Raw genomic sequence first — 21,079 nt, forward strand, 5'->3', positions numbered from 1 at the left:
CAGGAATCGATAAAATAAATTACTTTGAGTTCATGATACAAAAAGTGTGGGAATATATATTAATTCCTCATATATTTAGAAAGATATATATAAATGCCTTTTGGAACAGTTTAATTTTTGGTCTTCTCCCTTCCAAATGCTTTTGAAAATTTGTCTTGTTGCCTCGAGAAGTTCCCATATGTTATATCATACAACTCCGATAAATATTGGATTTTCTGTCTTGTTAAACATAAAATTGCGATTTAAACAAAACAGATGGAATAATTGTGAGAATATGTTCTTATTACTACATTCATAAATATTTGAAATATCGTAGGTGCAATAGTTTAATTTTTTATTATGTCCTTTCCAAATTGATTTGAAAATTAGCTATTTTCAGAAAATCTTGTATTATTTTTCAAAATGGCGACCACATTGACAGCGTGGACCGACTTGGTAAAATATATTTTGTAAGATTGTTACAATGAAAATCAAATAACTTTGGATACTCGCGTTTTAAGTCATTGTCTTACCTTAAAACAGCCTCTAGAATTAAACATTTGTTCCTTTAGGTATAGCTGATACATGCTGTTTTTGTTTATTTTATTTTGAAATAAATGGCGACCAAATAATTTTCAAACGTAGACGCTGTTCGACACTTATTTTGTCAATGCAAATAACTCAATTTACTTTCACTGTTTATATTGCTATTAAATATGACACGTTATTGTAACTATAATTACGGCCAAAACATAGGTAGATTATGGAGATATTTTTACTCATAACATCGACGTGATCAAAGAAAACAAATATGGCACCTGATCACGATGTAAGTTTTGACAATACCTATGTAGATTAATTAGTGTTGTCCGATTCTCAATGAAATTCATTGCGATATTATTTTATATTTATAAAAGAAGACTTCGAATGGATATTATAATTAACCGAGGTGAAATAACTATATTTTTCATTTTTCTTTAAATCATTCATGGGGTAACCAGTAAATTTTACATCCTAATTAAACCAGTAATATGCAGAGTTATCGAACGTAATTATGACTGGAATAGTTGCATATGTCAAAAATTAATAATTTAAAGGACAATGAAGTGAATTTACTTCAAGTTATTAAAGACAATGCTTCAATTCTACGTTTTATGTCAGATTTTACTATTTGACTGTCAAAATTAAAAAAATTAAATATCTTGCTTAACTTTTTTTTTTCTAATACCAGTAACGATGTTATGTACGTGACGTCATAGAAAATACTTTAAAAATAAAATTTATCAGTAAAAGATAATAAAAATAGGACATTCAGTATAATAAATTCAATAACACATAGCTGAGAGGGTGATAGAGCAGATTGGTACCCCTCGAAAAAGCATTGTCAACCTTTGCTCGCCGCGCGCGGAGGCAATATCGATATTAGCCCTCGGAATTCATGCCAAGCCTCCGAGTGTAACTTCCGGTAACCTGTCAATCAAAAACTATTTGTAAACAAGTTGTCATCCGAAGCAGCTAGACGACCAGGAGAGGTTTCTCACAGATCAAATGACAATGCATGTAAAATCATACAAAAAATTAAAAATGAAAACAAAATGAAAAGAAATTTAGGAAGTTACGAATCTGCTGTAGTAGAAAAAAATGTCAAAATCAAGTGGAAACTAAAAAACCTCCCGTAAAATTTTGATTTCATACTGAAAGAATTTAGAAAATATATGACGCCAGAATGGAAAATTGATTGTTGTATGACAACGAATCAACACAATAGTTGCATCTAATTACAAGTTGAGACATGTCGTTATCCATACATTTTGGTTGAAAGTGTACGTTGACATTTTGAAATAAAGAGTTTTACCGATCTGGTATCTGATATGGTGGCATAACTCATTATACAAATATAGAAGACACCTAGGACCTCAGTTTTGATTATAATTCCTTGCTTGATGGCATTGTTGTTTAGTTCAAGGTAAAATACATATTTAATCTGCTTGATTTTGACTTTTGCTCATATTCACAAATGAATAAGTCATACAGTCTTCTGCATAAATTTTGTATACATATTACACTGCATAGGTCAGTCAGAATCGATATTTTGTAAACCAGAAGTAGCCCTACCCTGCATTAATTTCATTTGAACGTACATAGAACAATATACGGATTTTTGTGTGTTATTATAAAATTCTGTTACAAATTGTTAGAAATTATTATAAATTAAGGAATGTATCTTCCTCATGCAAAGCTCTGATTCCTTTCACTGACTTGGTTTTACTTTTTGGACCTTTTTGATTATAGCTCTTCATCTTTTATATAAGCTTTGGATTTCAAATAGTTTGGCCACGAGCATCACTGAAGAGACATGTATTGTCGAAATGCGCATCTGGTGCAGGAAAATTGTTACCGTTAATGTTATTACTACCACTGGGTCGATGCCTCTGCTGGTGGACTGTTAGTCCCCGAGGGTATCACCTGCCCAGTAGCCAGTACTTTGGTACTGGCAAAAAATACGGATTTTTGTGTGTTATTAAAAATTGTTAGAAATTATTATAAATTAAGGAATGTATCTTCCTCATGCAAAGTTCTGATTCCTTTCACGGATTTGGCTTTACTTTTTTGACCTTTTTGATTATAACTCTTCGTCTTTTATATAAGCTTTGGATTTCAAATATCTTGGCCAGGAGAATCACTGAAGAGACAAGTATTGTCGAAATACGCATCAGGTGCAGGAAAATTGGTACCGTTAATGTTATTATCTGGCCTAATAAATGGAATAACTGTATCGCAACCATATATTTTGGAATCAGCTTTAAGTAAATAATCATTTGAAACCTGTATATCATTATAGGCTTACTTTCTTCCTTAGTTTATAAAAAAACACCACATTAAATATTGGATTTTTTTCCAAATTAGTTTGTGATAAACTATATTTGAAGTCTAAACATACTATTTTCATCCACATTTTCTCTCAACAATTGGTTTCTAATTTTTTACTTATTTTGAACATTGTCAAGGCCATTTCGCGTTTTCGCCTTTCATATTCTATAGGGCGAAAACGCGAAGTCGAAAGCGCGAAAACGCGAAAAGCCGCAAAGGCAAAGTCGTTTTCGCGTTTTCGACGTTTTGATTTTGCGTTAACGTGTTTACGCATTTTTGACTTCGCGTTTTCGCGTTTCCGCCCTATAGAAAATGAAAGGTGAAACACAAAATGGCCTTAACCGGCCACCATACATACACATGTATCAGGCCGTTAGTTTTCTCATTTGAAAAGTTTTTTTGGCTTTTATAGATTGCAGCGCGGTATGTGTTTTGTATGGCACATTGTTGAAGGCCTTACGGTGACCTATGCAGTTGGTACCTTTTACATCATTTGGTCTCTCGGGACAAAGACAATCATATCACATTCTTCTTGTGTTCTGAATTGAGCTTTTACGTGTATTTTCTTTCAAAATGTTCAACCGTTTTCTTTGCATTGTTTTAGGGACCGGATATTTAAATCAGCCATCCTATGGATGTTAATAACTGCATAAGCATATCGCAATATGATACATATAACTACAAGAGAATCAAAGGAACAGTTCTGAATTTAACGCAATGGAATCAATAAGGATTGGCCAAAGACTTAAATTTGTTTTATTAAAGAGCTGTTCATATTAAGATTGGTTGAATAGTGTTTTGTTTGGGATATTTACGAGGATTCTTTCCGTTTGTACTTTTTTTGCTACAGCATATTTGATTTGATTTATAAAAGTTTCTGGTAGATTTATATTTTTTCCTATTTTCAGTTGCAGTTTCGCATGCTCTAGATAGTGACTGGCTAATTTCCAGAATTTTCACAAGAACGCCAATGTGCATATTTGCTACAATGTACCGTTAACGATTTTCAAAAATGATGTAATTTAACCGTTTACTACACACAAACATTAACATACAGTATTTAAACATGTTAATATTCACAATTATTGTTTTCTATTTGAAAGATTTACAAGATCTGGAAGAAGACAAACCTAAAGGTAAGAAGACTTCAAATAAATAATGTAATACTTCGGCAATGTACTGTACCTAATTTGATAAACACTTTTAAAAAACATTCTTGCTACCTCATGCAATCCTAACGAATCAATAATTCTTATTATAGTCTTAATAATAGTAAAAATAGGTTTCTATAATTCTTGCACGATCTTACACGATTTATCATTTAACAGACATTTCGATTTTTGTAATCAACAGTTTGATCTCAGTTCCTTATTTTTCAAAATTCGATTTTGACGTCAAATTTTCTTGCTAACCTCTAAACTTTCTATTGTGACCTCCTGAAAAAAAGGCGTCCATACCCGATAACTTCACATAAAAGACCACATCTTTTTGCAGATTATTCGAAGGGATGGATCGAATTTGTATACATATCGTTAAAAATCTATAGAGAAACAAATTCCAACACAAAATCTTATACAATACGATATTTATCCATTCTCGAGAGTTAAATTTTAAATAGCTAAAACGCTCGGCGAGACTGCAGTTTTATTTTAAATATTTCACTGTTTCGAGTGAATAAATATTATATCACATTTGATGCAATTGAAAAATCTATATTTACGCAGCGGTTAATGAAAATATAAATTGTTGATAATTTTACAGGAAATAATAAAAATTTCAGTCATAGAAAAAATGAACAAAATTGACCATTTTACCGTAAATCATGTTTTATAATGAATATACACAACAAGTTATCGAAACATGACTTTGGGAAGTGGAGCCTTGCTCGTACGCAAGTCAAACTTGTTAACTGAACATTAATGCAATGTTTTCATAAACCTGATGCAAATAATGCTCGATGAGTGCTACAAAATCTTGTCAAAATAGAAATTTTAACAATATGTTACTTGAACATTGCTGAAATCAGTCATTACCCCTTCCTTGTAACAATAAGGATTTTTTGTATTGAACATTGTTGAAGGCCTTTCGGTGACCTATGCAGTTGGTAACTATGTCACTTGAACATTGCTGAAATCAGTCATTACCCCTTCCTTGTAATAATAAGGAACTTTTGTATTGAACATTGTTGAAGGCCTTACGGTGACCTATACAGTTGGTAACTTTTACATGATTTGGTCTCTCGGGACAAAGAAAATCATATCACATCCTTCTTGTGTTCTGAATAGAGCTTTTACGTGTATTTTCTTTCAAAATGTTCAACCGTTTTCTTTGCATTGTTTTAGGGACCGGATATTTAAATCAGCTATCCTATGGATGTTAATAAAATTTCAAATGCACTAATAACACGATTAAATGCATAAGCATATCACAATATGATACATAAAACTACAAGAGAATCAAAGGAACAGTTCTGAATTTAACGCAATGGAATAAATAAGGATTGGCCAAAGGCCTAAATTTTTGTTGTGAAAGTACAATTTACACGACGTAACGTCATATTTATTCCCGTACTTTCACTTTCCCATTGTTGACGTCAACTTCCGCCGAGCAATTGTTTATATGGTTTTGAATAGTGAAGTGATATTTACCACGAAGAATAAGAAGATTGATATTTGACTTGATATATATTTTATAAAAGGTAAACAGCATACATTTACACACTGTAGTATTTTACTGATCTCCGCATCAGGTTCTAAATATATACTTTGCCCTATTTATAGATCGTAGTTTCCCCTTTTTAATATAGCGCGATCGGCAATTCAAACACATTAACGTTGGTTGTTCATTTGTTATTATTTATTCGCGTATTCCTGTGTGAATAAACTGTGTTGTATATTTATTGTGTATTATAATAAAGTATTGTATTTCTACATGTTGTTTGCATAAAAACGTAACTGCCGTATAAAGTTGTGGTAATTGTTAATGAGACAAATACTTGTTGTGAAGCCCATGTATGATTTTACCCGCTCGGACCCGTTTGTTCTATAAATAAGTAAGTTCACAACAACTGGTGGCAGCGGTGGGATTAATTTAAAATTCGTGTTATTTAAAGATTGCAAAACTTTTCAAAGCAGTTTTTAGCTTTTGGTTTTGTTTTCTTCGTTCGGAAACTTGTCGTGATATTTTACCGAATTTAAAACTTTTTAAAGCTGTGTTAGCTTTTGGTTTTAAGTTCCGCCGTGATCCTAAATTTCTAGACTTTGTAGGGCATATTTTGCTTTAGTCTATGTAATTTGTCCTTTTGTCCCGCGTTTCCCGCGTATCAAAACTTTTCAAAGCATTCATTGGCTTTTGGTTTTGACCCTTTCCCCTTTACTTCGCGTTATTTTGATTTCAAAACTTTTCAAAGCGTATTTTGCTTTTGGTTTTGAAATTTCGTGTTCCGTTGATTTGTAAGGGTTTCAAAACTTTTCAAAGCGTATTTTGCTTTTGGTTTTGAAATATCGTGTTCTGCTGATTTATAAGGGTTTCAAAACTTTTCAAAGCGTATTTAGCTTTTGGTTTTGGAATTTAACTGTAGGGCTAGCATTACTTCTAGACTTTTTATAGCTGATTTAGCTATTGGTTTTGAAGCTAGGTGTGTTTTTTTTTGTATATGATCGTTTTCGGTATTTCAATAAATATTTCAAATCCATTCAAGGTTTTATTAGCTTTTAGGTTTGAAATTATTCAGACGCGAATAATATTGAGTAAACCGTGGTTTAAGTATCGTGTTTATATATATAATTTCGACTTTCGTGCAATATTTACATTTGAATAAGAATGATGCTCAGAAGTCGTCAGTTACCTACGTTTCAAAGAACTAAAAATTTATATAAACCAAGAAGTTGTTTAGGTTCAGTATCGGATTCACACATATTGAATAAAAATCGAGAAAACGTACCACAAAATTCAGCAACAAATGAAGTTGAAACAATGACCCGTGTTTCTGGAGGTAATACACCAATTTTCACTGATGAAAGTACCATGCCAAGATGTAATGATAGTTATAATGAAGAAGAAATAACCGCAATGAGACAAGGGGATACAATTCCTAGATGGGAAATGAACAGAGAGGCTAATCAAAGTACCTTACATACTGACAATAGGCGACCAAATAATAAAAGTACAGAGAATACTGTTCTATCTGAAAATAGAGAAACATATCAAAGAACTTGGAGTACTGGTCACTCAGATAACAGAGATGCATATCAAAGTGCATGGAATACTGATTACTCAGACATGAGGGAAAATCCAAGTACTTGGAGTACTGATCACTCTGAACGACGGGAATTAAACAGAACATCTGATCAAAGCAATAGAGAACATCAAAGCACTCACAGCACTGTTGAAAGGGAGAGGTGTGAAATGAATAGACATGAACAGCAGAAAATGGACTATTCTGAAGTGGGCAGATATCAGTATGTTGATACTTATCCTGATCATAGACAGTCGTCATCTCAAAATTCTGATAGAACGCATCATGAAAGATTTATGGGGTATCCAGAGACTTCCACAAGACATTCAGAATTACTTAGAAATATGCCTGATTATACACATACCAACAGTAATTATGCTGAACCTCAGACATATGTTCCGTCAGAAACTATACAACCAGTTAGAGGAACAGAATATCCAAGAGCAACTGCTGATAATATGTACTCGAGATATGAGAGACCTCGTTGTCCAGAAAATGCATATTCCAAGGTATCAAATATGAGTCGTATGTCATCAAATGAACCACAACATAGACTTCCTTTTTATAATGGCAAAACTGAATGGGAATCATTTTGGTGTCAATTCCAGATCATTTCAAGAAGTTACGCTTGGGACAATCAGAAGCAAGCAACACAGCTGCTATTATGTTTGCAAAATGAAGCTTTAAACTTTGCTTCAAGGCTCCCACATGCAGTACAGACAGATATTTTTAGTTTGTTTGTTGAGTTGAAGAAGAGGTTCGGTGACAATATTTTACCATCAACACACAGAGCAGCACTTCAAGATCTTAATAAGCAGAACAAAGAAAGCCTACAGGAATTTGCTTATAGAGTTGTAAACCTGATAAGTAAAGCTTACCCAGAAATTAAAGGGACTCAGCTATTCGAAAAATTGACTGTTGAACATTTCCTTTATGGTCTTAATGATGAAAATATGACGTATGATGTTATAAGCAAGCAGCCAAAATCTATTGATGAAGCTTTGAATATGGTCATGTGGCATGAGAGCTGTAGATCTAGGAGTGGTAAGAACCGCAAATCTTCAATACGAGAAGTACAGTTTGATAGCCAGTGTGAAGAAAACGATATCAGAAGGTTACACCAAAAACAATACGTAACTGAAGAAAGACTTAACCAGTTTGGCAGAGAACTCAAAGATTCTATTATTGAGGGAATGGCTAATTTAAATAAAAAAATGCCTAGTTTGCCAAGTACTAACAGTAATAATTACCAGCAGTCCAATTACGCAAAGAAAACGGAGAGTAATAACAATAGGTGTTATAATTGCAATGGTATTGGTCATTATAGCCGTAATTGTCCATCAAAACAAGATAAATGGGATTCAAAGAGAAATGGCCATTATGGAAACAACCAACAAAGAGATGCATATGCACCAGTCAAAACACCTTTCGATCCTTTAAACTAGAAAGGGCTGTGCCTGTAGGCCAAGCCATAGCCCCAAAGAGTAATGAAGAAATTATGGAGAAATGACAACAATCTATTCCAAAGAAGGAAATTGAATGTTTAAAAGGAAAATTTGTAACCTCAGAGAAAAACTCTTCTGAGAAACATCTAACTACTGAAGGTTTAGGCCCTTCAAGCAGTGATGTTAAAATTATCAGTAAGAAATCAGACCAATGTAGCAAGAATGAACATATTGAAAAACCAGTTTTGTCCAGAGTTGATGCTGTGAATCAGTATATATATAGAGATGATATTATTAAGAAAACTAGTGCTTTAACTTCCGGAATTTTACCAGAGAAACACTTTGAAGACAACGAATCTTCTGATGATAGTGTTGATGGAGGAATTAGTTTATGTATTAACAGAGTTGAATCAGCAGTTATTCAAACGTCTGTTAGAATAAATGATTATGAGTTAAAAGCGGTAATTGACACAGGTGCTGAGGTCACTGTGCTCAGTGAAAAGGTTTATAGGAACCTTGTAAAAGAACATCATCTTGAGTTGAAGACAGCAACGCGTGGATTGTTATTAGCTGAAGAGGGGAAAAAGATGTCAGCAACTGGTATTACAGAGATAGAAATGAGTTTAGGGTCACTGCGTTTTACTTGGCCAGTATACGTAGCACCCTTGAATGACGATTTGCTTCTTGGTTGTGATATTATTGATGAAATGGACATCACGTTAAATACAAAACGTGGATTTCAAATAAAAGACATTTGGTATCCATGTGAAGTGAAGAGAAGAGAAAGCATCAGACTGTTGAAGTACAACAGTGGACAAAGGGCGGATGCGAACCAGAAAGGTGGATCTTTGAAAGAAGAGGGGAACAGTTATCAAAGAAGTGATAAAGGCAGAGCCAGAGGTGGTAATGGACATTACAACAGAGGCAGTGATAGACAATGCAATCAATGGAGTAACCAAGGCAATTATAGTGGACAGTACAACAGAGTTAATGACAGACAATTTAATCAAGAGAATAACCGAGACAATTATAGACAAGAAAACATACAACATAATCAAGAAGAGAGACCACAAAGAAGTGATTTAGATAAAACTCTAAACAACCAGAAACCAAATGTAAAACACCGGGGTGAAAGACCTAAAGACAAAAACCATGATGATCGTATGAGAGATTCTAGTCCAGACAGGCAAGAGAAATTGAGACCAAGAGACAAAAATGATGAGGATCATACCAGGGATCCAAGTATAGATAAAAGCCTACCTAAACACTGCATACAGTATACTTTTGGTTCTTCTACTGATGCTGCATCAAAAGATCAGTCAAATGAAGTACAAAGAAAAACCGTCGAAGGTCCCAAGGATATAAACCAACAAGGTCTTGATAATCAAAATATGGAACGGGATGCGCAACAAGACCAAGGTCAAGTTTTGTTCAATACAAACCAACGTGAACAAGATTACAGACCTCAACACTACAACAGAGGAAAAGTTCAACAACGACAAGGGTTAAATAAAAAATGGGACAACTCTCTAAGTCAAGTGAGAGCTCCGAAGAATCATAGGTACAACAAAAGACCGTATGACTATCACAATCAAGACAGAGGTCAACAACATCAGAGTAATGATGATAGAAGAGATATTTATGGCAGAGGTCAACGGTATCAATGTTTTTCTGACAACAATGATAGTTACCAGCAAGATCAAGGATACAATAGAAGAGACAGGAGACAGCAAAGATCATGGGGAGAAAAGTCAGACATCCATCTATCAAAGGCACTATCATTTATTTTAAGACATGATGCAGAAAGACAGGGATATAAAATGATGCCAGGAGGTTTTATTTATGTTGATGAAATTCTAAAAAGGCAAAGCAATCTACGGGATTATAACCATGAAGATGTAAAACTAGTTGTGGAAACAAACGGCAAGAAAAGATTTTATATGGAGCCAGATAGGGAAACTGGAAAAATGAAAATCAGAGCAAACCAAGGACATAGTATTGACGTAGAGGATCTTGAATTAAAACCATTATTAAATGCCAATGAAGTTTCTATGGTTGTCCATGGAACCTACTATAATTCTTGGGAAAAGATCAAACACACAGGTTTAAGTAGAATGGGAAAAAAACCATATCCACTTCGCGGCAGGAGAACTAGGAGAAAATGGAGTCATCAGTGGCATGAGACAATCCTGTGAAGTAATGATATTTATAAATCTAGAGACAGCTTTAGCAGATGGGTTCAAGTTTTTCCGTTCAGCCAATAATGTAATACTTTGTGCTGGAAATGAAGATGGAGTTATTCCACCTAAATACTTTGTACAGGTACTTGCCATGAGACGACAACCAAAAGAGGAAATAACCTAACCATTGTCACAGAAGAAGAGAAAACTGGGAAAAGAAAATAGGAAGATAAAAAGTGTGGTGTTCTTTCCGTACAAGTCACCTGTTGATAAACTGTATAAATAAATTTGACAATGTTTGAACAATATATATTTATATGTTGATGATTTATTGCTTTATGATTTAAATGTGTTGATATTGCTATGTTTTAATTGTTATGAATATGCATTTACAGAAGAGGTGATTTTTGAAATTTAGAAATTATGCATATTGTTTATTTTTCATGTCGTTATTGTTGATGTTGTTTTTTTTTTAACTGTAAATAAGGTACATATAGGTAATGTTTTAATTTCGAGGGCGAAATGATTTTTTGAAAAGGGGGGGCAGTGTTGTGAAAGTACAATTTACACGACGTAACGTCATATTTATTCCCGTACTTTCACTTTCCCATTGTTGACGTCAACTTCCGCCGAGCAATTGTTTATATGGTTTTGAATAGTGAAGTGATATTTACCACGAAGAATAAGAAGATTGATATTTGACTTGATATATATTTTATAAAAGGTAAACAGCATACATTTACACACTGTAGTATTTTACTGATCTCCGCATCAGGTTCTAAATATATACTTTGCCCTATTTATAGATCGTAGTTTCCCCTTTTTAATATAGCGCGATCGGCAATTCAAACACATTAACGTTGGTTGTTCATTTGTTATTATTTATTCGCGTATTCCTGTGTGAATAAACTGTGTTGTATATTTATTGTGTATTATAATAAAGTATTGTATTTCTACATATTGTTTGCATAAAAACGTAACTGCCGTATAAAGTTGTGGTAATTGTTAATGAGACAAATACTTGTTGTGAAGCCCATGTATGATTTTACCCGCTCGGACCCGTTTGTTCTATAAATAAGTAAGTTCACAACAATTTTTTTTATTAAAGAGCTGTTTAGATTAAGATTGGTTGAATAGTGTTTTGTTTGGGATATTTACGAGGATCCTTTCCGTTTGGTACTTTTTTGCTACAGAATATTTGATTTGATTTATAAAAGTTTCTGGTAGATTTATATGTTTCCCCATTTTCAGTTGCAGTTTCGCATGCTCTAGTGACTGGCTAATTTCCAGAATTTTCACAAGAACGCCAATGTGCATATTTGCTACAATGTACCATTAACGATTTTCAAAAATGCTGTAATTTAACCGTTTACTACACACAAACATAAACACACAGTATTTAAACATGTTAATATTCCCAATTATTGTTTTCTATTTGAAAGATTTACAAGATCTGGAAGAAGACACACCTACAGGTAAGAAGAACAAATAAATAAATGTAATACTTCGGCAATGTACTGTACCTAATTTGATAAACACTTTTAAAAAACATTCTTGCTACCTCAAGCAATCATAACGAATGGATAATTCTTATTATAGTCTTAATAATAGTAAAAATAGGTTTCTATAATTCTTACACGATCTTACACGATTTATCATTTTCCTGACATTTCGATTTTTGTAATCAACAGTTTGATCTCAGTTCCTTATTTTTCAAAATTCGATTTTGACGTCAAATTTTCTTGCTAACCTCTAAACTTTCTATTGTGACCTCCTGAAAAAAGGCGTCCATACCCGATAATTTCACATAAAGGACCACTTCTTTTTGCAGATTATTCGAAGGGATGGATCGAATTTGTGTACATATCGTTTTAAAAATCTATAGAGAAACAAATTCCAACACAAATTCTTATACAATACGATATCTATCCATTCTCGAGAGTTAACTTTTAAATAGCTAAAACGCTCGGCGAGACTGCAGTTATAATTTGAATATTTCACTGTCTCGAGTGAATAAATATTATATCACATTTGATGCAGTTGAAAATTCTATATTTACGCAGCGGTTAATGAAAATATAAATTGTGGATAATTTTACAAGAAATAATAAAATTTCAGTCATAGAAAAAATGAACAAAATTGATCATTTTACCGTAAATCATGTTTTATAATGAATATACACAACAAGTTATCGAAACATGACTTCGGGAAGTGGAGCCTTGCTCGTACGCAAGTCAAACTTGTTAACTGAACATTAATGCAATGTTTTCATAAACCTGATGCAAATAATGCTCGATGAGTGCTACAAAATCTTGTCAAAATAGAAATTTTAACAGTATGTTACTTGAACATTGCTGAAATCAGTCATTACCCCTTCCTTGTAACAATAAGGATTAAGTGTGCTCAAAATAATTATCTCTTGACCTTTCGTAATCAACAACCATAAACAATCGATTGTTTTCCCTTATGAGGTTAAAACTGTTTCTTTCTTGTCACATTTTTTGTCGCTTTTTAAACTATTTGTCATTTTAATTTTGGGTATACAATAAACAAAAATTTGCATCTTACCCCTCAATTTGTTTTAGGGGGACTTCAATAAGACTTAAATAATTCTCTTGTCTTTAAGCATGGATGACAATAGTACGTTAGCAGTTTTATTAAATATATTATAAAATCAAAGCCTACACAAAATCTGATCCATGAATTCATTTTCTGAAAATAATAGACGATTTGTCATGTCAATTTTCAATCAACATAATCATTTAATTCACGTTATTCGTTGACATATTTCGTCGCCAAATGATGTAACAAACCATATAAAGGCATAAATAATTAACTTATTTAATCCGCTTAAAGATACAATTTTCATGTATTAAATATTACGTCCATCCTTAAAAGGTTCACTTTCTTTATAACTTAGTTATTGTTCCTATTTACATTACAGCAATTCACATTCATTAGATTTTTTATATAAAGTTTTATAAGGCAATGTGTCATCCTTTTCAGACATATTAATCTAGATCAGAGCCGAACGTTTTTTTTCTCATACCACTAAATGGAACCATTGTAGCGGAGAAACAGCAACATACTAGTTTTCAGTTTCTGGTTTGACCCAGTAGTGCTTCAAAACCAAGATCTCCAGCACCCGAGGCAAACATGTTATCAAAAATGTTGTTATTCTATTTGAATTCGATAATTCTAGACAGAAGTGTTTTTTTTTTCATCGGCATCAGAATAGTAATCAATTTCTATTTTTCTCAATTGCGTTCATTTTTTTTTCAGAAAGCTTTTGTAAAATAATTTTTCAATTGTTTGTCTTCTGTAATGATCATGATAGATTTTTTTCAAAACATTGTTTAAGAAAGTCATTCAAAGACACTTTATAAGTTATTTCAAATTCTTTTGATGAATAATTGATACTATTAATTTATATCCGGTCCTTTAAAGGTTGATATGCATTATAGATTTTGAAATTTGCTGTAGGCCATTAATTAAGACCTATATTTGCTTACATCAACGCCATATGATCTCCGATAGATATGTGTCTCTTTGTTGATCCTACTACATCTTCTTATTTGTATGCCACATAATCCAACCAAATCTATTTTTCTTCGTTGCAGATAATTTTCAGAGAGACATTTTAATTTTACATGCAGATATGGACTATACTGAGGCTTACAACTGTAAAGAGTTGTTAATGAAACATATGAATATAAATAATCTACAAGTTGCAGTACTAGCTGAACGTATAGACCCAGGAAAAAAAATCCTACCGGAACTAGGCTCATTTTTAGACACATGCAGATTAATTTTCATCTATCAAACTAAAAATCTAAAGTTGGATACAATAGCATATTATGGGGGACAAATGCAACTTGTACGGTCGTTGACAGACATAACTAAATCTGAGCGAGTAATCCCATTAGATGTTGATGGAACAGAATCAGTTTTCACAAATGCAATCGAACATTTGAAATACATTAAAGACATACACGATAGCCAATTTACGAATTTCCAAGGAAAGGTTAAAAGATTAGTAGATAAATGGAGGAAACAAGCTACATTGTACTGCCCTACGTGTTCTCAAGAACTGAAAAACAATTTTTATGTGAAATAACTATCAAAAATTGTTAAAAAAACCTTAACTGTTTTATGCACGTTCTTCTTTTTGTAAATTTGAAAATGAGATACTTAATCAATCATAACTGTTATCGTGTATATCACTTTTATCTACAGCAGTGATTTCATGCTATATATAACATTGAGAGAGAAAATTAGTTCTTTTGAAAGGTTGACAGTGAACTTTAGTGCTTTTAACTCCAATTTATATTAACGTTATTTAGTTGATTCGCCTAAGTGTCGTAATTATTTTATATAAACAAGCTCTCTTTTTTATCAACGTGTGTGTCTTAGTAAACTAACAACAAACGTTAAAATGTTCATTGAGGATTTTCCGAAGCGAATTGATGTATTTATTTTGCTTGTTGGCTATGAGTCAATTTCATTTTTCTAATGATGAAGAAAATATTTCTCTTTCGGTATTAGTACAGAAATGAAATTGAAAAGGTTCACACCATTATACGAAAGCTCATTTATATGTTTTCCTTGCATTACATTTCATTCACTTGTTTTTTTTCTTCTCTTTTCTCTTGTGTTGTACACATATCCTCAGTGATTGATATAATCTTGCATCCAGTTCATGTTAAGTTATGGGCATAGAAAACTCTAGAGGAAAGAACCGAATACAAGATAATATTTAAACGTTTCAGAAACCAAAATGTGGACTTATATGCACAATGCAATGCAGAAGAGCTCACTGGATATAGTGCGCAGTTGTTTCTCAGTTATAAAACTACTCTGGAGCTCATAAAATGAAGCATTATAATCAACATTATTATCATCCAAGATATATAATCTTATTTTTACCATTGTAATGAAAAAGCAAACACAAACTTACCAACACACTTGCCCTAATTGATCTTTGAAATTCCCTTGAAAATCTATAAAGCGAAGGTTTGTTTTGTCAACATGATTCCATGGTAATGCTTATGTTTTTCTAATGTTGTCTCGTGCTCATCAACCCAAAATGCATACATGAAATACCAATATTAAAATATAAATATAAAAACATATCCACATTTTGGTACGAATAGGTGGGAGAGGTGGGAACTTTTCAAGAACCTCATCAACCCAAACAGGCAATATATATTGCCTGACCAAACATAGCCCTTAAACCAACCACCACTTATATATGAAAGATATTGAAAGAATGAGGATGTATCACATTTTCTTCCGCCAAAGATATCAACCAATGAGGTTATACACATATCCTCAGTGATTGATATAATCTTGCACCCAGTTCATGTTAAGTTATGGGCATAGAAAACTCTATAGTCCATACAGCATATTTGCAGGCCAATCTCAAATTACACCACTAGCAAGGCTTTCCCTTAAGGAATAGTATTTCCAATACTCAAAACAAAAATATCTTCAAGACTTTTATTAAATATTATTCCTTAATTACTTTAAAACACTACTAAACATTTCAAGGTACGTGTACACAGTTCTTTATCAATAGTTCATAATTCAATAAATTTTCATGAATTTGACCACACACAGACTTTTAGAAGTTGAGTTAAGGCAATGAACTCATATCAAAATGAACATTGTCATTATTTTAATAACATCTTCAGCATGTGAAAAGCTTGCAAGCAAAGGGACTTCACCTTCCAAGTGTAAACTATGCTGGCTTGTTTCTTTCTTTACTGTTGTTGAATCAAACACACTCTTTACTTCCTAATCAGGAACATTGACGTTCCACTTGATTCTTCACATGTCTGCTGAAAATATATCAACCAATAACAAATTGTTTATTTGTACTTAAGACAGAATTAATCACACTTTGAAAAGGAAAAATCCCTTTGCCTACAATCCACGCGGAAAACCACTAGGGAATCAGTGTCCCTCGAACTGTAGACAAAAGAAATTTAAATTAAAAATTTTAACCATACATAAAATTTAAGTATTAAGTATACATTTGTACTAGTATACAAAATCATTCAACATTATAGTTATTAAATAAAACAAAACAAAACTAAACAAAAATATTGCAACCATTATTTAATCTTCCAAGGCAAAAATATTTTTGTGACATACTTCAACACATCAATGAAAGTATATACACATCCAATAGGAAACATCATGAAATTACGGACAAATTATTAGAATTACTTTTAAATAGGTTCATTTGAACATAAATCGGCTTCCATCACAGATACATTATTTTCCTATTTTCAGAAATCAAAACATTACTTAAATTGCAATTTGTTCTCACCATATTCTGGTCACAAAAAATCCTTTCCTTTGAGGTTGTTCGAACTCATTGACATGAATCATCGTGCAATGTCATATTGCTTCTCCTTCATTCATCAGCCTTTCAAAGCTGTAGGTACATTGTAACACCATCTGAAAATAGAAACACTCTATTCAATTCTATGTACAATCAAACAGACCGCTGAACGCGGACCTCGACGAAGACACCTTATAATTCAATACACATCACTCCGGTAAACAACATTAATATGAAGTGACATCTCACACTAAATTATTCCACTTTCTCAATAATTCTATTCTTTTCTAACAAAGTCTTTAAAGAGCATTTTCTACCAGTATGTACGATATAATAATCAATGAAAAGTCCACAACACTCAAAAGTAACAAAAGAAACTATTTACCCTGTATAAACAATTTATTATTCTCCTTTCAACTACAGGTGTCCAAAATGGCCAGAGCCCCCACTTACACATATATTTTATATAGCGATAGCACTTTGCCCTGCGTTTAACCTGCGCATGGCATATCAAATATCTGACCACTTGGGTTGATAATAACTACCCAAGGTCTAAATCCCAAAACATTTTGCCATCAAGGTCAAACATTACCATCTAGTTCTATCAAAAAGCCGCCAAGGCGAATATAAATGACCACCAAGGTCTTGACGCCCCCAAGGCTAGTATTTTTAGTTCAATGTTGCAACCAAGGCAAATGTAAAAAATCATAAAAATGATCACCTAGGTCTATTGCCACCAAGGCATATATAAATGACTGCCTAGGTCTATTGCCACCAAGGCATATATAAATGACCACCTATGTCTATTGCCACCAAGGCATATATAAATGACCACCAAGGCAAATGTAAGTAAAAGTTAAAGAATATAGTTACTTTGCCGACAACACGTGGAGCACGACCTTCCCACAGCTTGGATATTGAAAGAATGAGGATGTATCACATTTATTCCGCCAAAGATATCAACCAATGAGGTTATATTTAGTAACCCTACTTTATTCAAATTAACTCGAGCATGCTCCAAGTATTTATTATGCATTTTGTCATCATTTATTTGGATACAAGCATGCTTGTTTCTGATCCAATTGTTTATACTGTATTATCTTATTTCTATTATGAATTGAGTAATAAAATTAATATTTTTAAACCAAAGTAAAATTTCAGAGGTTATATCATATCATTGAGAAACAAATACGTTATGCTTTATTTTGTCTACACAACACATTGAGTTATGTATAATGTTAAGGAACCTATGCTGCCAGTTTATGAATATATACGTTTTGTATTTATGTTTTGAGTATTTAATACACGACAGTAAAGTTAATAATAAAAAAAAATTCATTGATTGATTGCTGATAACAACTTTAGTCACGCATTACAAGTCGGGGTTAAACCGACGTTTACCAATTTTGAATTTGATTAACAGCCAAAAGAGAACCATGGAGCAGGTGAAACAAAAGTTTGACAAAAGAAAGAGAAGATAATATGTCAATAACTGTGTACTTTAACAATAACAAGTTTCTGTATATTCTTAAAAAGACCCTGTAAACGTGTTGAATAATAAAGCAGGCACCTGTAAACTGAATTGGCCTTAATTTTTCTCCCTCTCTTTTGGATCAATTGACAAAAGTAATTTATATATTCCTTTGTTACTCGAAGGAACTTTTGTTTAAACAGTTATAGTTTTTTGACGTTGATTATAAAATGACCACTTATTACAAAAGTTACCGTCCCGATATTTAATATGAAGATGGCAATCTAGTCTATGTGGTCCATACTTCACTCTGGCCTAATATTTTGAATCGGGAATATCCATTTTAAACCCATGTTGTATGAATGTTTATTTCGTGTGTAATTATGTGCAACACTTCAAATATTTATAAAGTACACCAGTCCCTTATTCCAAATGCATAATCGTTTACCGTCGCTTACAAATCAACTTTGTACTTATGTTTTTCGTTTTATATATTTTAAAATATATAAATTGAATACTAATATTTGTGCATAACACCTTTGCACAATATATAGTACTTTCAATCGACAGCACTTAACTGATCAACAGTAACATGAGAAAATTTGAAGGGTAAGTCAGCATAACTGTAAGAGTTGTAACCATACGTTTTTCAATTGTGACTTTACATATTTTTCACATGTATGCCTCCTGTATATGAATATATTAAAAAAGATACTTGTTTTTATTACTTATTCTATTTTATTAATTTTCACTCCTAGTCACAGATCCCCCACTTTTTTTAGCCGGTCAGTAAGAATTGTACTTCATTTCAATATAATTTTGACATACTTTAACGAGTACCAGGCCTGTGTCCGATAAGGATTATTTTGAAGACCGTGATAGAACAAACAAACTTTCTGTGTTTTTATTCAATGCTAAGTTTTCCTGAGTATATTACCACTGAATTCATTTCATTAATTTTGCTTAAACCGTTTATTATTTAAATAACAAAAGGTACAGGATCCGACCTTTGAATTACTTTATTATGCTTAGCAATGCTATATTATATTCATTTCCAAAAGAATAACTGTGAATAACTTTCGTTTCTGTCTATTTTTCTATAAGAATTCAGATGAAACATTTTTTTCATTATTTAAAGATACTCGTTAACGCAAACATATATGCAAACGTTTGAAATATCCATCTGTGTTCTTTTACAATGCTCTGTTGCTATGTCACTTTGATTTGACAAGTCATTCAATCTGAACTGTAAAACCTAACATGGGGATCGAGACTGGCATGTGAAGTTGATGGGAAGGGTCAAGTTAGATTTGTTTAACTATTTTGCACATGGTCTAGCTAAATAATGCATACACCGCACAACGAAATGGTTAATCTGTTGGTACAATTGATTACATATGACAGCAAAATAACATTTATCTCGCAAAAAATTGTTAAGGCACCATTCTATTTTCTACCACAATTTTTATCATATTTATAAGTTTTCTTCTTTTATCCTTTCAGTATCCTTAAAACATGACGGTTGCTTGTTTTACATCGTTTTGAGCATTTATTTCGACGAAATCAGCTCTCAAAGTTAAACCATCATTAATCTCAATGTTAATAAACTTTCTTTGAGTAGTTAAAGACAGTGAATTGTAATTTTGTTGTAATCAAATGTTACTTCTGTTGAGCATTGTTGTGCAAATATTTTTCTTAGATGTATGTTTAGCTGCTAAACCACTGTACCACGTGAAGTGGGTTTGAACGCTCAAAATATGTCTAACCCAACATATTCTTTGTGTCCTGTACATATTCATGTAAACTCGGTAGATAGTAGTCTGATTGGCAAAAATAACGCATCTCCTCATTTTGGTGTTGTTGTTTGATTTATTTATCAGTTTTATTCGGGTTTAAGTTTGTTATTATGACCCCGCAACGAAGTTGTCGGTGCCATATAGTTTTACCCTTGTCCGTAATTCTGTCATTCCGTCATTCCGTAATTCCGTCATTCCGCAACAAACCATCATACGGAGTTTTATTTTCTAAACGCCTTAAGATATTGGGCTGATTTTTGGTATGTGAGTTAACCATGATGAGTTACAGATCAAGTTTAGGTTTCGTTTTGATCCACTAATTTTTACCAAAATAACGGACTTTGATAAATTACTGAAAATCACAGTTATACTGACATTTTTCTAAACGCTTTCAGATATTGGGCTGATATTTGGTATGTGAGTTATCCATAATAAGTTACAGATCAAGTTTAAATTTTGTTTCGCTCGGCTACCTTTTGCTGTAATTTGGGGCTTTGGACATTTATAAATATTTGAAAATCACAGTTATACGGACCTTTTTTCTAAATACTTTCAGATATCGGGCTAATTTTGTAATGTTAGCTAACCATGATAAGTTACAGATCAAGTTTAAGTTTTGTCACGCTCCGCTAATTTTTACTGAAATTACGGGCTTTGGACTTAGATAAATTATTGAAAATCACAGTTATACAGGCTTATTTTCTAAACGCTTTCATTTATTGTCGAAATGCGCATCTGGTGTAGGAAAATT

At 32.6% G+C, this 21,079-nt stretch overlaps 1 protein-coding gene across 3 annotated transcripts in view; it reads left to right on the forward strand.

Moving 5' to 3' along the window:
* LOC143047706 (uncharacterized) overlaps window positions 1-15,148 on the forward strand; it is a 30,754-nt gene extending 15,606 nt beyond the window's left edge. For 2 of the 3 annotated variants that reach the window (XM_076220916.1, XM_076220917.1), the window contains 3 exons: window positions 3,954-3,986; window positions 12,155-12,187; window positions 14,333-15,148. In XM_076220916.1, coding sequence (XP_076077031.1) covers window positions 3,954-3,986; window positions 12,155-12,187; window positions 14,333-14,829 — 563 coding nt within the window. In that variant the 3' untranslated portion in view covers window positions 14,830-15,148. The remainder of the gene's footprint in view (window positions 1-3,953; window positions 3,987-12,154; window positions 12,188-14,332) is intronic. The other variant, XM_076220918.1, reaches the window with a different exon arrangement.
* The last annotated feature ends 5,931 nt before the right edge of the window (window positions 15,149-21,079 follow it).

Source organism: Mytilus galloprovincialis, chromosome 10 (assembly GCF_965363235.1).
Source record: "Mytilus galloprovincialis chromosome 10, xbMytGall1.hap1.1, whole genome shotgun sequence".
Classification (NCBI taxonomy): domain Eukaryota; kingdom Metazoa; phylum Mollusca; class Bivalvia; order Mytilida; family Mytilidae; genus Mytilus; species Mytilus galloprovincialis.